Here is an 18,289-nt window from a genome sequence, read left to right as displayed (position 1 = left end):
TCTTACTATCTTTTTTTTTTTTTTTTTTAAGTGAAGCTAAAATGACTTTTGCATCTTCATCCTAGCAACAAGATTAAAGTGTACTTGTATTATATCAGACTGTATTTATTAGATGGTGACAGTATCCCACAATTTGCAGTCCCTTTAGACAACAATAAATAATACTCCATATACCTCAAAAGTAGTACAGCTTCCGCTTTGAGCGGAGATACCAAGACCTAAAATCTTGCACTGAATGCATTCTCCAGTTTAGTATATATTGTAAATTGTATACAAAGGAGATACCAGTATCACCTGATTTAACCCAAAGGGATGGAACATGCAGGGTTGTAGAGACACATCTAGGCAATTACCCAGTGTTCGTCACACCTATAGACTCCTTTGTAATACACATGTACCCACTATTTCACAAGTATAGTTCCCAGAATTATTGGAATCTTCCTTTCTAGCTTTTGAGTTGGCGATTCGACTGGTACCATTTTCTGCTAGAGGTTTAAAATGTCTATTCTCAGAACAGAGGCACACCTGGAAATCCACTCTGGTCGTCTGCATTATAACTTCCAGCAATAAACAGAGCAGAAGTAATTTTTTTTTTAAAGTCAGCAGGACTTATGTGCTTTTGGAAAGTTTACACTAAGTTATAAAAATGGCAATAAACAAGTAGTTGAAAAAAAATTCACGAGGTCTATCCCTCAATTTAAGGTTGCTGACCCTTCCATCCATTCTCCACCACCCCCATACCCCACCATTAAATGTTTCAGAACAAGATGTAAACATACAAAAAGACTAAAATACCCATAAATTATTTTGGGACACTTGAGACAAATGAAAAAATAAAGTTTCATTTATGGTTATGGCTCAGTGTATGCAGCCTTCACTCGCATTTTGGATTATGAAAATCCAAACAAAAAGAATTCTGACCATATCCATGTTCAAAGAGTAACAATTTTTGGTCATTTCTAATGCTGGGCTGCATTCAAGCTTGAAATTTTTAGGTTCTATATCCAATTTGTAATTGCCTGAGCCACTAAGTTCAAAAATCTCAATGTTACCTGTGCAATTTTTAAAAAATCTATGTTACTCTCTCAATCAATTTTGCTATTAGTCCAAGGCTTAGAAAACATAATTACAGTGTGGACAAGACACATTTTCATTAACCATATGGAAGAAAAACATTTAGGAACGACATTTCTTCTATATTGATTCAGAAATGTCTTTGGAAGTAAAGGTTATGCCTATTAAATGCTTTTCAAAAGGTAACTGTAAAGATTAAAATTCATCCTGAATAGCATTTACAAAAAGCCTTTAGTGTGTAATCTCTTCAGAATCTGTCACTTATACATGAATGCCTTACACCACCAGCATTTTAGATACGAAACTTCTTTTTAAATGGTGGCATTTTTCCCCCAAAAAGGAATTTATTGTACCGACAGAGAGGATGTTATATCTACACAGCTATTTCCAAGACATGGAGTTGCCTGGCAATCTTGGAATTTAACAGGCGGAGAAGGTAATAAGGAAAACAGAATTGTGAAATTACAAGAGGGTGCAGCTTTAAATTGGTTTGCAATACTTATCAAGATGTCTTTAAATGAGAGGGACTATAGGATGGTATAGGAGCATGATAAAATCTGCTGATCATTTTTCAGCATTCTTGTTTCTCTTCGCTCTCAATTTTCAGACACACTTTTACAAGATGCAATGCTCCCACTTAACTTCATTAGCTGCCAAATATCTCACGGGGGGGGGGGGGGGGAAGCATTCAAGCCATACATTTTAGTAGCACTGCTACAGACTTCCAAGCTCATCCCTGCTGGGTAGGGACAAGAGGTTTCGTAAACGCACAGATATTCCCTACTTGTACTTGTCTTAGTTGCAATACCAGGGACTCTTGCTCTCTCCAAACCCCTTAGTCATTCTCTTTCAAGGCCTAATCCTGCTCTCGTTGATATCAGCGGCAAGAAAAGCAGCAGGATCCAGCCCCTAACCACCTCTTTAAACTTTGACTGTATTAAACTTCATTCCCCTTTACACTTATTACTTCCTGCAGCCTCACTCACCTTTCCTCTCTCCCTTTCCCTGTGTCTATTCAGCCAGAATAATTACATCTATACATTTCAGGGCTAATCTTTTCCTACACTATCTCCATCCATGGCTCTCCCTTTCTCTTTTAAGAGCTGTTGTCCTCAACTTTCTGAAAGAGATGACCTTTATTCTTCCCCTCTAAATCTCACTCTCTCTCTCCATCCTATTTCTCCCCTCTGCCTTTTGTGTTTTGCCAAATAAGTAATGTATTCTAAGATATTTTCAGATGAACACATAAGTCCCATTCTTACCTGTACTTTCATCCATGCTTTCCTCAGAGACATGCTCATTTTGGTGGACCCATTCACCATTACACTTGAAGAAAATCTGCATAGCGGGCATGGCTTTGCATCGCAAGGCAATGGGGTTGCTTTTAATGATGTAAGCATCATCTGGTTCCTCCATAAAATGAGGCAATGTTCCAGGAGCAGATGGGATAGACTCAGGAAGGGCCTCACTGTTGTCATTTCCTGGCAGGGGAGAAGAAAGGAAATTTTTGCATATTGGAACCCATAAGAGGTGACAATGACTTACATGTTAGCCTATAATTCAATAGGAATACTTCTGGTTTGGGTTCAGTTAATACTCAATTTTCTAACATTTCTGCCATATTATTTTGCTGCCTAAATAATACCTGGAAATTTCTTATCTAGTTGTATTATGGTAGCACCTATGGGCCTCAATTGTGATTGGAATGGTAGGCATTTTACAGACCAATAGTAAGAAAGAGACCCTTGCCCAAAGAATTTGCCATCTAAATATAATCAAGACAGACAAAGGAAGTATCATTATCATTATCCCCAATTCACAGATGGGGAACCAAAGCACAGAGAAATTGAGTTGCTCAAGCTCAAACAGGAAGTCTGTGGAAGTACTGGAAATTAAACCCTGATTTCCTGAGTCTCAGTCCAGTGTCTTAACCACAACACCCTCCTCTCAAATATTGCATTTAATTTCCTTTAGGCAGTTGTTGCAGATTTAACAGGGATCAGCACATTAACCATACAGAAGTCTATTGACACGACCAGTGTTATTTTAGCATCCTGCCAGTGGAATAAACAAACAGCCACCACTAACAGGGTTTGAAGAAACTTTCACACACTTTGATATTGATTCAATTTATTATTGTCCTTTTAAAGAACCAAGGATGGGAAAGATCTCATCTAGCAGCTTTCATAGACCCAGAACCTGCAAGATGCTGAACTTGTCCAAAGAAGTACTGAGCGCCCTCTGCTCCTGTTACAGTCAGTAGGACCTGAGGGCACTCAACTCCTTGTAGGACAAGGCCATTTACACTCTGTACTCCCAGACTTAGTCAACCAGATGCTCAAGACTGTGAAGGGCAAGAAAGAAGTACTGCAATACCAGCCTGTTATTTGTTACAACTCTGTTTTAACCGAGGCAAATCCTGATCCCACTCGAGTCAATGATAAAACTCCTGTTGATTTCAGTGGAAGGGGGATTTGGTCCCTGTATATTTACTTCAATGGCTTGGCAGCTTTGTGAAGGAACTCGGAGAACAGCAACAAAAATAAATCAGTAGGGCCTGATTTGTGAAGAAAGATTAAAAAGGACTGAATATGTACAGCATGGCCAATTGATAACAGAGAACAGAGTCCATAGGCAGATAAAGAGAGCACACTATGAAAGAGAAAGGAATAGCTGACGGCAGCTTATGTGATTTAAATAAGAATAATGAGATGAAATTAGATGAAACGTAAATTACAGTGAAATAGCATGACAATTTTTTTACGATGACAGATCTGTTATATTATGGAATAGTGAGAATATGGTGGTTACTTTTAATAATAATACATACCTCATCATTTTTCGTGTGTGTGTTTATATAAACATTTTTCATCTGTGAGCATGCACATGCTCACAACACAGACAATAAATGCTATTTAACATTATACCCATAATTATGATAAAATATTTACGCTATTATAATTATGAATATATGTTTATATACAGTGTTTTATAATTATTTACATATAAAATAATATATCATTAATATATTATGTATTACTTTATATAAATATAAGTAAAGATATCTTACACACACACACACAGCCTTTAGATGTAGTGTAAAGACATCTCGATCAGAAAAACAAAAATGTTTTTTGGATGGGCCAGAGAATATCTTTGGCATGTTTTAAGTTACATTCACAATGCACTTCATAAAATAGATCATAATTCTTAGCATTTTATTACTGACTATTTTTATCAATTTCCATTATGTCAATCTTCAATAAACACCATATCCCTGCAGACTTTATTGAATCCAAGCATTGGAAGAAATAACAAAAAGGTATAAGATTTGATATGGGCATCAAACCTTCATCAATATCTTGAAAGCCTTACAAAGCACCATACCCTTGCTTATCCTCAAATAATCTCTTAGACAGTGAATGGATGGGAAAGAACAGTGAACAACTTGTTAATTATTCACATGTAGAGTTAGTCAAATAATGAGAACACACACTGTACTTTAGTAGTTAGGTTGCTCAGCCTTAATTTTGCTTAGTTAGGACTTGTCTATACAGAGACTTTGTGCATGGCAAGTTGGGGTATAAATCAATAGCACACTAGTCTGTCACATGCTAATTTGCTATGTGGACCCTGATGCTGTATATTAAAAGTCTCATAGTGCACACTGACCTACCACTAAAAGAGAAACAGCACTAGGTCAAAGCACACTATAGAACTTTTTGTGCAACATAGCAGGCTCCATGCACTGACTTAGTGCACAACAGATTCATACCCTAGCTTGTCCACACAGAGACCTAACATGTGCCAAGCACTTACTGTGTTCACCATTTGGGGCAAAGGACTGATACTGTGAAAACCTGGCCCTATTGACATCAGTGGAGGACATAATTTCCTCCTAAGTCCTCAGATGCTTAGTTGCTTGCTACCAATGAAAAGTCAGTTAAAAACAATCACTAATTCCCCATTGAGGCAGGAACCAGGGCAATTTTTCTCCTTGTGGCCTTGTGTTACTAACCACTACACTTTTAACATACATACAATGTATCATGTCAAATTACATCACCATCTCTTTTTAATATTGCTATCAGTCTATCTTCCAACCGACCTCATCAGTGGCTAAATTTAATGGACATAAAAATGGCCATACTTGATCAGACCAATTATCCATCTAGCTCAGTATCATGTCTCTGGCAGCGACCAGTGCCAGATGCTTCAGAGAGAGTCAACAGTGCAGGGCAATTTATGAACGGGTCCATCCCATTATCCAGTCCCAGCTTCTGAGGCACCCAGAGCATGAGGTTGCTTCCTGACCATTTTCGCTAACAGCCATTGATGGACCTATCCTCTATGAACTTAGTTAATTTTTTGAACCCAGTTATAGTTTTGGTTTCCACAGCACCCTATGGCAATGAACTCCACAGGTTGATTATGTGCTGAATGAAGTACTTCCTTAGGTTTGTTTTAAACCTGTTGCCTGTTAATTTCATTGGGTAACCTCTGGTTCATGTGTTATATGACGGGATAAACAACACTTTCTCATCCTTTTTCTCCAAACCACTGATGATTTTATAGACCTCTACCATATCCCCCAGTCATATCTTTTCCAAGCTGAACAGTCCTAGTCTTTTTGATATCTCCTCATATGGAAGCTGTTCCATATCCCTAATCACTTTTGTTGCCTTATCTGTACTTTTTCCAGTTCTGACGTACCTTTTCTGAGATGAAGCAACCAGAACTGCATGCAGTATTCAAGGTGTGTGAGTACCATGGATTTATACAGTGGCATTATGATATTTTCTGTCTTCTTATCTATTCCTTTCCTAATGGTTCCTAACATTGTTTGTTTTTTGTTTTTGTTTTGTCTGCCGCTGCACACTGAGCAGATGTGTTTTCAGAGACCTATCCAATGACTTCAGTATTTCTTGGTAATGGCTAATTTACACCCCATGATTTTGTATGTATAGTTGGAATTATATTTTCCAACGTGCACTAAATTGCTTTTATCAACACTGAATTTAATCCGACATCCTGCCCAGACACCCAGTTTTGTGATGTCCTTTTGTAACTCTTTGCAGTCAGCTTTGGACTTAACTATCTTGACTAATTTTGTATCATCTCCAAAAATTTGCCACCTCACTCTTTACCCCTTTTTCCACATTTATGAATATGTTGAACAGCACTGGTCCCAGTGCAGAACCTTGGGGGATCTCGCTATTTACTGCTCTCCACTGTGAAACTAACCATTTATTCCTATCCTTTGTTTCCTATCTTTTAAACAAGTTACTGATCCATGAGAGAACGTTCCCTCTTATCCCATAACTCCTTACTTTGCGTAAGAGCCTTTGGTGAGAGACTTTTGAGAAAGTCTTTGACAAGGTCAAAGTACATTATATCCACTGGATCACCCTTGTCCACATGTTTGTTGATCCCCTCAATGAATTCTAATAAACTGGTGAGGCATGATTTCCCTGTACAAAAGCTATGTTGACTCTTCCCCAGCAAATCGTGTTCATCTATGTGTTTAATGATCCTATTCTTTACTATAGTTTTAACCAATTTGCTTAGTACTGAAGTTAGATTTATCAGCCTGTAATTGCCAGGATTGCCTCTGGAATTTTTTTTTTTTTTTTTTTTAAATCGGCACCACACTAACTATCCACCAGTCATCCTCTGAACACTGATCTTGCCATCCTCAGTAGAATGGTTTTCATTTGTGGTGGAGGAAGATAACCCCTAAAGAAATCATTTAGTGCATGAATTAATGCCAAGTCAAGACAAGCTGTGTCTGTCTCTCAACTTAAATTGGCTTTAGATTACAAGTCAATGGAAAGTCAAGATGACATTTTCCAATGACTGTAATACAATGCCAATATAAATCAATAAGATGACTCATCTTGGCTTGAATTGGCATTAGATTACATGTACTTAAAAGGAGAATGAAACAAATATATTGAGGAAGAGGAGGAAACAATCCTGTGTATCTTGCCCCAAATCGCTCACTTGTAGATCTTGGAATATTTTTACACTGTGGCTGCTTGAAATCATTTCCATACCACATGCTATAGTGTAGGGCCTCATGTTCCAAATCTGCCCCTGAAAAATATAGTCCCACTGACTTCAGTGAATAAGGACTTCCATTATCCTTAGTGTATGTAAGCAAGATAGCTCGTTACCCAACAGTATGAACGGTTGAGTTGGAAAGCAAATCTGTGCCTCTGAAGTTACCTAATCTCAAGGAAAGCCACTAAGGAATTGCATTCCTTGGTTTTTGTTTATGGAGATGTTACTTGTCTCCATATGGTTACTACTTAGATGAGAACTGCAGGCACACTCATCTGAATGTACTACAATAACCAGACTTTTATATATGAAATATTTAATGTAATTTATGATACCTGGGACTTTTTCTGTGGTCCCCATTACCATGCTCAAACAGAAGAATTGTTCTGCAATACTCCTGATCTGTATTAAAGTAGAAATATTTTATATCCCACCTATTAGCATTGCCCTTCCTCTCATCCCCTCCCCACACACATTGCACTTCACACTCTAACCCTAATTAAGATGATATTTCCTGGCAAGCACAGTGCAAAATCTTTGATGAATACATGAAATACCATGGTGACAGCTCCCAGGGACTGGAACAGGTAAAGCAGCATGCAGAACAAATGCTCGTCTCCTCCAGTATGTAATTTAGCAATGATTTTGGGATGTGTGCTCCTCCTAACATACAGTTTTAACACTTCCTGATGCTAAAAGGGAGTTAACATCAAGGACTGAGAAATACACTGCTTTGTTCACTTTCAAAGTCAGCGCCCCCTTCTCTTACTCTTTTTATCTTGGCTCTCATCCTTACTATATCTTCTCATGCTTCCATCAGCATCAACCCCCAAATACTCCTTCCCCTTGTTGCTTTGTTCTGTCTCCAGTTCTCAGCATATCCCTTTTGCATCTCAGGCTGTAGTTCTTGACTGCTTCAGTAGTAAAACATATTTAGAATGATTTATGTGCTATAATAGGATGAACTTATACAATTGTCAAGAAAGAATCTCAAAGCACTTTAGAAAACATTAAGAATTACAGCGCAGCTCAGGGTAAATAGAAGACCGTGCTTTGGTAGGCATCAGGGCTGATATTATGATGTTTCACACTCCTTCGAAGAATCTATACCAGAGATGGGCAAACTACGGCCCGCGGGCCACATCCACCCCGCGGGACTCTCCTGCCCAGCCCCTGAGCTCCTGGTCCAGGAGGCTCGCTGCTGGCCCCTCCCCCACTGTTCCCCCTTCCCCACAGCCTCAGTTCACTGCGCCGCTGGTGCAATGCTCTGGGCTGCGGGCTCCTGGGACATGGAACAGGGAACGGGAGGGGAGGGGGGATGAGGCAGGAATCCGGGGGAAGTCGGGTGCACTGTCAGGGCACAAGAAGTGGGCGGGAGGTCATTAGGGAGTGGGGCCAGGCTACGCCTGGCTGTTTGGGGAGGCACAGGCTCCCCTAACCAGCCCTCCATACAATTTCCAAAATCTGATGTGCCCTCGAGCCAAAAAGTTTGCCCCGCTCCTGATCTATACAGTAAATGAATGTGTCCAAAGAGAACAATGGGTATCAGTTTAAATCACTGAACACACTGTATTATGACACCAGCAACTACCTTCTGACAATTTATAAAAATGAAGAGCTCTCCACAGTCAAATGTTCATTCCTTACAGCCTCAGTCATCTGCAAAGGGCCACTGGGATTATCCAGTATATCCCTCCATTCCCTATGGAAGTTCAGGTATGTTAGAATATCACATGCACTGCTTCTTCAAGTGACCCGTCATTACACGCACCTAGGCATGCATGGTTTACAACCTCTTCTTTTCCTGTAAAAACAGGTATTGGGCCAGATTCTGTTGCCTTTTAGACTGCTGTCACTCTAGATGAAGTTCATTCAGTGCATTGTTTACAGTAGCTGATCTCTAGAATCACAGCAGTGTCAATGAAATCAGAAAATAGCCCACTGTTTCTGGTACCCTACAGAAAAACTGCATGAAATACCACTTGTTCAAGTTGATGGGCCATTTCCTAGAGACCTCGGAAATATCTGGTCTTTTGATTTCAAATTGAATCCCTCAGTCCGCTACTCATTTTGAGGCTGTGCTTAGCAGATGCTATGTCACAGAGCCATACACGCTTCAGTGGAAGGTAAAATTATGGGAGCAGTGTGATTAAGGCAAACGGGATTTGGCCTAAAATGTTACTTCACATCGAAGTCCTAAAGAGCTCAGCTACTGTAATCAATAGCAAAACAAGACTAGACAGAGTATTACGAGACATTTCACCTCTCCTTAAAAACAATTTAAAAGGACTTAGTCGAAACAGAAAAAATGTATTGACCCTGCCAAATCTATCACACAATTCTCACCTCCCTTTCTGATAGTCTCAATTGAGTGCAGTTCATTGTTTTCAGAGGTATACTTGCTGCAGATACACTGCAAGGTCCGTGCTGCTAGATAGGGATGATCTGAATAAATTTAGAGTAGAGTAAAGTAAATATATTGGATGTGTGACTTTGTATGTATACACACATGGACATGTACCTTTTTATCTAGGTATATCAATATATAATAGTAGCCCTCAGAGACCTCAGTCAGAATCAGTGACCCGTTGTATTAGCAATGAACGGGCATATAGCAAGACACAACCTTATACACTTGTAAGACCCAGATTCTGCTACACTCAGCCAGCTTGCAGGATAAGGACCTAGGAAATAAATCAGCTTACAAGATTATTCCTTATGCCATGTGAAATATAAATACACACACACACACACACACGCACAAGTATGTCAAGATAAATAAAACAATGTTCTGGCTGTGGTCACCAGAGCAGCTTTTGGCCAAATCAAAGCCTCTTCTAAATGTTATTCATTTATTTAATTTCCACCTCTTTTTTCCCCCTGCAACATCTTTTTTGTGCATCGACTTGTTTTCAAATTCATGTGAAGCCTGGTGGAACTTCTGAAGGGTTTTGCTTTCAAATTATTACTACTTTTCATTTATAACTGTCAGTTTTCAAGATTAAGGCCATTCATAGTTATAGAAAAATGGTTGTTTTAATGCAACTGTGAATGATAGAAGACCAAACAATCAAACATGATTCTTGTATTTTTCATTCTTAGAAAATTACCTTTCAGGAAGCGCTTTGTGTTTTATGTTCTGCACACTAATACAATGAGGAACTTTAAATCTTTTTATGACAATAATAGAAACAAAAAAAAGTTAGGAGCAAACACTAAATTCTTTATAGAACAAATATGCTACTGTTAGTTGTCAGGTCATGTTTTAAAACCTTGATAGCAGCATCAGCAGAGGTAAATCTGTTAAAATTTAAAATCTTAGGAAGACATAATTCAGAGGTTACACTGAAAGCTTGGAATGAAACATTTTAAACAGGAAGCAAAGTCTGACTGTTGTAAATGTTTTTGCAAATTAAGGAAGTGGTGTTGTTTTAAAATGAAATGTTAGGGAATTTTTTGGGCGTAGGGGAAGATGGGACACAGAGCCCCCAATCAAGAGAAACTTCTCAGAATTAAACAAATATGCATGTTAACCTCATTACAGTCAATGCTAGATACCTATCAAAAAACTATATCCTGCATTTGTCAGGTTTATGGACTTTGATATGGTATTTTTTCCATTTAATATAATCCTACAAAACCAAGTACTGCGTTATTGCAGTGAATATGCTTAGTAAACGACATATGAGATACCAGTGAAATGCCTTTTTTCGCTAAAACAAAAAGTCATAAAAACCATTTTTTCAGCGCACTGAGTGTGTTTCCCAAAGAGAAAAACAGACAGGTAGATACTGTTGATGCCATAAGCAGCAAACAAAACTTTCTCTGCATTCAGAGTGAGGTATCTAAGCAACATAAAGAGTTATGTGGGTCCACCACAAAGTGTAATCATTGAAAATCTTCTGGATTTTCTCCCTACTCTGCCCTCAGATTATATAAAATTTATCCTCCCATCTTTCTTTCCTTTGAAAAAGCTGTGTGGAAGGGACAAGTCCTGCATCTTGTCCTGAAAGCAAATGGAGGGAATTCCAAAGCCATGGAGAAAGTTCTGCACTATAACTATTGCCCTTGTTGTTGACAAATCCAGAGTAGTCAACTATAGACTGTCAATCACAGATAACAGAATAATCTGGGTTTAGTCAATGAATACTTTTAAAGTTAAGGACCAGAACCTTACTTTCAGACTCAGTGTTGATTGTATTGACCACAGTGTTCTATCTCGAGCAATTCTGAATATTTTTATATGTATCTATATCTATGTTAAAAGCAACAAAGGGTCCTGTGGCACCTTATAGATTAACAGACGTATTGGAGTATAAGCTTTCATGGGTGAATACCCACTTTGTCAGACACATGCTTATGTTCCAATACATCTGTTAATTTATAAAGTGCCACAGGACTCTTTGTTGCTTTTTACAGATCCAGACTAACACAGCTATCCCTCTGATATATCTTTGTTGTACAAATTGTATCCCTAGGTTTTCTCCTTTATAGAACCCTCCCTATTATCCTCTTCTGCTCCCCATTACCTTCCAAGACTTTTGTGTTCTCTCTTTTTATCCATGGTCTTCTCACTTCAGTTCTCTGTTTCTCAACCAGTCTTTTCCCTACTCTTTGCTTCCAAGGCACTAAGTTTTTCTGTCTCCCTCTTATGATCCTTTCAGATGCCAGACAACCTCATTGCTTAGCCACCTCATTTGTCCAATATGCTTTTCTAATAAACTAGTCTATCTTCTCTCCTTATCACATCCCTCATCATGACCTATCAAATATATTGATCTTTAGTTCCAGACTCTAGGTTTTCTCCTCTTACCGGTTATTCAAACCCCTCTAGACAATACTCAGCTTTACTGTTAGTTTCTTTTGATTCTATTTGTACCTTACAGTCCCTCTTCCACCCACCTACGCTCCATCACTTACTGCAAAACTAAAGGCACCAGATGCCTTCTGACTTTCAATTAATTTCTATGGCAAGATGATGGAAGATAGCAGCACAGAAAGGGTGTAGGGAAAAAAAACAGGATTGGAAAGATTCATATATGTTATAGGATATGTAAATTGCTCATGCAAGGAATGGTATTAGTAATGAAACCAGAATCATTATTCAATCAGAAAAGCAACTGGAGTGGGATTTGTCTACATGCTCTTAATCAGGTGACCCTGCCCCCTATGCAATGATGTGGTTTTCTTGGAAGTCACTCAAGACATTGATGGCAGTATAAGGTTTTGACGCCCATATAAAATCCTTTAATACCTTTGTTATTTCCTCTAATACATGGATTTATTAAAGCCTACAGGGACATGGTATTTAGTAAAGATTGACAATACAGAAAAGAGCAAGAGTGATCAGCAATAGAACATGCATGCTGATGTGTTTCATGGCATTTTTTTAAACCCTACATGCTGAAGGAGAACACATTTACTACTTACCTTGTTAAATGACACACAACTGCTTCATTGGAATGGAGAATCGGTCTATCTAAATGGATCACCAGGTGTTGTACCTATCTCTGGTGAATCACAGAACTGGAAGGGACCTCGAGAGGTCATCTAGTCCTGTCCTCTGCTCTCAAGGCTGGACTAAGTATTATCTAGACCATTCCTGACAGGTGTTTGTCCAACCTGGTCTTTAAAATCCCCCATGATGGAGATTCCACCACCTCCCTAGGCAATTTATTCCAGTGCTTAATCACTCTGACAGTTAGGAAGTTTTTCCTCATGTCCAACCTAAGTGCCCTTGCTGCAATTTAAGCCCATTGCTTCTTCTCCTATCTTCAGAGGTTGAGGAGAACAATTTTTCTCCCTCCTCTGTGTAACAACTGGTTACAAAAAAGTGAAATGGCACTAGTTGGGTCAAGCCTCCGACTCTGCAGCCATTTCCTCAATGCTTACTGCTTTCATAAGATTTGTGATGCAGATTTAATCTTACGGACACTTTTTAATGCTTTGTACATTGTTAGAAGCAATTCATGGAGTAAGTAAGTGTCTCCTAGCTTAGTCTCCCACTCTCAGAACTGAGCTGTTGCTTCACTGCACCCACCAGCATCTGTGGCAATGTTGAAATTTCTACTGTGTGTGTGTGTGTGTGTGTATGTGTGTATATATATATATATATATATATATATAATGACCGTGCTGGCATTGCATCTGTTGCATACAGAATATGGCTTCTGCAGATAAAACTTCATGTATGTGCTGCCTAAGATGCAATTGCACTCAAACTCAAAACTATTGCACAAGCTGCCAGTCCTCCTTCCTCACCTTCCTCCCCAGCTCCATAAACCCAAGAGCAGCTTCCTAGAATGTGATAAGAGCAAAGAACTGAACAGTGCATGAATTCTACAATGAACCTTGTTGCGTATCTCAGGATGCTACAGATCCAATTCACTGATGTCCTGCACCTTGTGTAATCACGTACACCAGTGTATAACATGAATAAAAATCCTACCCTCATTCTCATTAGACAGCATTTCACACCCACTTTGCATTGATGTAAATGACGACCTAAGGTGGCAACAGTGAGTTGTGCCCTAAGATGATATATGGAATAAACAAAAAAACAAAGATTTTTAACTAAATTTATCATGAGAAAAACGTAACCTATTTTTTTCCTTCTTGTTAGCAAATTTCATGGAGTCTCTGGCACCATTGGTTGACAATGAAATTTTGTGCAGGCACGCTCATTGATTTTAAATGCAGTTGAGTCTGCCTATAAAAACACTGATGTGAATTTAAGATACTGGCTGTTGGTAACATGCAACATCATAAGAGTCTGGGAGAACACTACATGGAAACTCAAAATGGGTTTGAAAAGCACGGAGAAAAGGGCATAACTGTGACTGAAGTCAGGGTTCCCACCTGTCAACGTGTCCCCGCTATCGTCCGTTTTTTTGACATAGCTGTCCTCAGAAATCTGTAAGGTGCTCAGCACACACTGCCAGATATTCAGTTTTTTAGACTCAGGATCATCCTGTATGTCTTGGTTTTTTGTCCCTCAGAGGTAGCCACTCAAATTGAGGTGTTTCACAAAAGGTTGCGAGATGGCTAAACCATTTTGATGGGGAAAGAATGTGTAATTCGTTCTGAAGTATTTACATTATTTACTCAATTTTTATTCCCCCAACAAGTTAGTATATTTCTAATTTCAGTGGGGGTTGGAATCATAATTAGGTGGCCAAGACAATATCCCTACAAGTGTAATATGAGAATACAACGTCAAAATGGAAAACCATAAAGATGTCACTGCTGTTGAACAACGATAACTTTCTAATATCAAGACACAAGAAAATAAATGTCCATGCATGGCTGTGGAGACAATAGGACAATGTCAAGGCATTAAAAAGAAAAAAATATCAGTGCTAACATAAGTCTGCGGATATGACCATATAAGGTATAGATAGTGGCACAATGTCAGTGGAGTCAACATAAATGATATTACAACATCTACATGCAAGAATGTGGTTAGAAACTACTCTCCTGTTTAATTTCCCTTCTAATTTGTAAGGATAAAAGGGGTTAACAATCTGCCGTGCATTTGAGGATTCACATCTCCTCCTTTCCTCCAACAGAAGGCTCAGTTTGGATTCACAGCACCTACAAACACATCTTACAACAGGGGAGAGAAACCACAAGACCGGCACTGAGAGCCTACAATTTGAATTCAGCTCTCCTCTAACAGTCTTCCTATAAGTCCTGGGCCAAGATGCTTCATCTCTCTGGGCCTTTGTTCCTTCTCTGTAAAATAGGGGTAACAGTCCTCCTTTCCCTATCTTTTGTCTGCCTTGCCTATTTAGACAGTAAGGTATTTGGGGCAGAGACCATCTCTTACTATGTTTATATAACAGCAGTTAGTACAATGGGGCCCTGATTGGCTTCTCTAGGCACTATCATACTACTAATAGTGATAAATTAATTCATTAAAGTACAGGGTTGCAGTGCACTGCATGTAATTATTATTAATTTAAGGAACGAAACTATTGTAAATGTCACTTGCAATCGGGGTATTGTACAGCTATATGTTGTACTATACACAGTGCTGGTGAAATAATTTCACCACAGCCTCAACAGTGACACACATAATAGTAACACTGCCTTATATACAGGATGTTTACAGATTTAAAGAATACTAAACACATCAGCTTAGAGATTCTCCGATGAGACAACTTGCCAGTTCTCCCCTCTCCCCCGTTATCTATACACTTGAGGAGCAACTTTCTGAAACAACAGTGGTATCTATAGTGGTACTGTGCATATGTAATGCCATGCCTGCAGGTCGGTTGTCAGCAGTGGTTACTGAACTGAAGACCTCTGGATCTAAAAGCCAAGGATGTGCTTATCGATGTATATGTTGACAGTCACCATTAAAAGGGAATAAGTTGCCACACACAACTGGGTTATACTTAAGATGGGAAGGGAAATCTTTGGATTAACTGGCAATTGTTGATTTAATAGTACTGCAGTTTCCTCTCTCCAGAAAAAAGAACTAAGGATACAAGAAAATTATACACCTACAATTCCGTAATGTTTCAATGCACCTACGGACTTCTTTTCATTGCAATGTGACAACCGTCCAGCAGTGATTCACTAAAAATATAACATTTAATGAGCCAAATACAAAAGATAAATTATGCCAGTTATACTTGGAATACACATGAAATAACAATATTTATGGACTGTTTATGTGAATTATACTGACTCCAAGGCAGACAATTGTTAAATGGAGAAACAGGCTTTTGAATAAGTTAATAACTTTATGCAGTAGCTTGTCTCCTTTCCAACCAGGAAAAAAAGAAAAGAAAAAAAATCCACTGTGCTTCTCTCTGTTTTTATATATTATACTTCTGGCATTAGATGTTGTGAAGCACAAATAAAATATTATTCATCTTAAGTACTCTAAATTAAACAACTTCAAACCCCAGAATCATCTTTAGTGATCACTTTCACTTCATTAGAAAAGCCCAACTAAGATAGTGGTGAAGATTTTAGGCTGGTATAATTATATTGCACCCAAATTGTTTCCATTCTGTTTACAAGGTTCATTACCTCATATTGCAAAAGAAGCTCCTCCAAATCATTCAAAGCATCAGGTCTTTTACTAGGAACATGTCTTATCAAAAGGAATCCACTGAAATGAATGATCAGGTGCCATATAATTCAGCTGGCCTAGTTGCAAGTAACTACGCTTATGAAGGAAAATTATCTTATTGAGACTCTCTGTACCCCAGTGGTAAGAAATCTTGGGAGCAGTCACAATGTGTTTTCAATTAAAGGATATTCTATAAACGCAGCTAAAGCTAGAAGCTGCCTGCTTCCATAGCCCCTTTGGCTGCAGTTAGGAAATATGTCAATCCAACTAGATTCCAGGTCTAGCTAGCATGTGGAAGTCCTCTAGTGGAAATCTAGGTGCTGCAGTAGTTCATTTAAGAGGGCAAGTATTCCTCTGAAAAAAGAAACTGTTGGGCAATATAAGGTTGCTGGGGAGGTGGGGGGACAACAAAAAAACCCTTTATCAAAACGCATGTGTGCCCGTCACGTCTTTGCAGCCAAGGTCTCTCAAATTGTCAGTGCATATTGAAAGTCATAAGTGCTGCATATACATCTCAGCAAGTCAACCTCTAATATCAGGATAATAGTTTCATCAGACCCTCTTGCTTCCTATGGATATAAAGTATAAACTCTTAGTGGCTGTACCATAATCCTGCTCATCAAATATTTGGGCGACAGGTGGAAAATTGTTCTGCCAGCTGAGGAAGACAAAATCCATTCCCCCTGGCAATTTTCTGCAATGAAAACTCGAAAAAATGAATGTGCAATAAGTTGTGGAAATAAATCTAAAATATTATCACACAAAACTGGTGTGCTCAAAATCTCTAGCTGCAAACTAACTCCTGTTTATCTGACTTAAAACCTTGATTTCTATTTATATGTGCACTGCACCAGTCCATAGATATTAAAACTAGCTACTTCTCCTTGAAACTATTAGTTATGCACCTTTTAAAAAACATAATTGCACTATGATGTCTTTCATCACAGCTCTGAGAGCATATTACTTGCATCAAATAAGACTGACAATAAATCTGGGTAACTCAGTATTATCCAATTAATATTAGAGATGGATAACCCATCACTATGAAAAGGAATTGTGTGACTCAGATCAAGCCACAAAGTCAGGAACAAAATGCCAGAGTCCTGATTTCCAGTGCCTCTTTTAACCACTAAATCACAGTATGTGGTGTACAAAATTCCCTTGTTATTTATAAGGGCTTGGGTTGCATGAAGTACCCAGCTTATTGGCATGGAAGGAGCTGCAGAGATTCAGGATACGAGTAATGTGAATGAAAGTGTTTGAATAGGATTCAAAATCAAGACAAGTGTGAAATACATTTGTAGATGTGTGTGTATGCACGCACATTTTATAAAATGGACATTTCTCTGGCCACTTTAGCAAATTCTCGTATGTCCTGTACACTGGGATTTTAAGGGGCTCAGTGCTAACTATGTCAACAGAGATTCTAGAACTGAGGGAGAGAGAGTGATATGGGGGCACTAAGAGAGAATCAGAATAGTCCCAATGTGCTCAAGAGGGCACGCAGGAAGCTCACGAACTGGTGAGCAGAACTGTTCAGAGGACCACAATTCCATTTCATGGCAACTTCAAGGTTTGTTTTCATTCTGCACTGGAACAAAAAGAAAACCTTTGAGACATTTTCACAAACATGGAATATAGGAAAGAAACAAACCAAGTGATTAGAGGAACTGACCTCTGGGATGTGGGCGACCCAAGTTCAAGATCCTGCTCTGGCTGACCGTGAACAGTGTTCTTCTATCCCAAACCACTCCCAATTTGCATCCCAGATCTCTCTCAAACCCTTCCTGGCAATACATCCTCAAAACAGAAAATTTCAACCAAAATAAATCCAATCAGCTCTACTGGTGAACGACTCTCCTCCTCAGATATAAAAGTTGTTGTTGGGGGCTCTCTTATATTTTTTACTCTGCCTTATTCCATGCTGCCTCACTACCTGCATCATCTGAACTTAAAAAGGAAGCAAGGGTGAGTTGTATTTCTTTGTCCCACCTTCCCCAAAGCCTAGAGCTCCACTGAGCACCTGTGCTATTTTGGACACACTTACACACAGGCTCACTGACAGGA

At 38.8% G+C, this 18,289-nt stretch overlaps 1 protein-coding gene across 2 annotated transcripts in view; it reads right to left on the bottom strand.

The window, feature by feature from the left end:
- The window catches only part of UNC5D (unc-5 netrin receptor D), a 341,781-nt gene that overhangs the window by 172,954 nt on the left and 150,538 nt on the right, over positions 1-18,289 (bottom strand). For both annotated transcript variants that reach the window (XM_075062773.1, XM_075062774.1), the window contains exon 2: positions 2,337-2,555. In XM_075062773.1, coding sequence (XP_074918874.1) covers positions 2,337-2,555 — 219 coding nt within the window. The remainder of the gene's footprint in view (positions 1-2,336; positions 2,556-18,289) is intronic.

Source organism: Chelonoidis abingdonii, chromosome 2, assembly GCF_003597395.2.
Source record: "Chelonoidis abingdonii isolate Lonesome George chromosome 2, CheloAbing_2.0, whole genome shotgun sequence".
Taxonomy (NCBI): Eukaryota; Metazoa; Chordata; order Testudines; family Testudinidae; genus Chelonoidis; species Chelonoidis abingdonii.
This window is presented reverse-complemented; position numbering and strand designations above follow the sequence as displayed.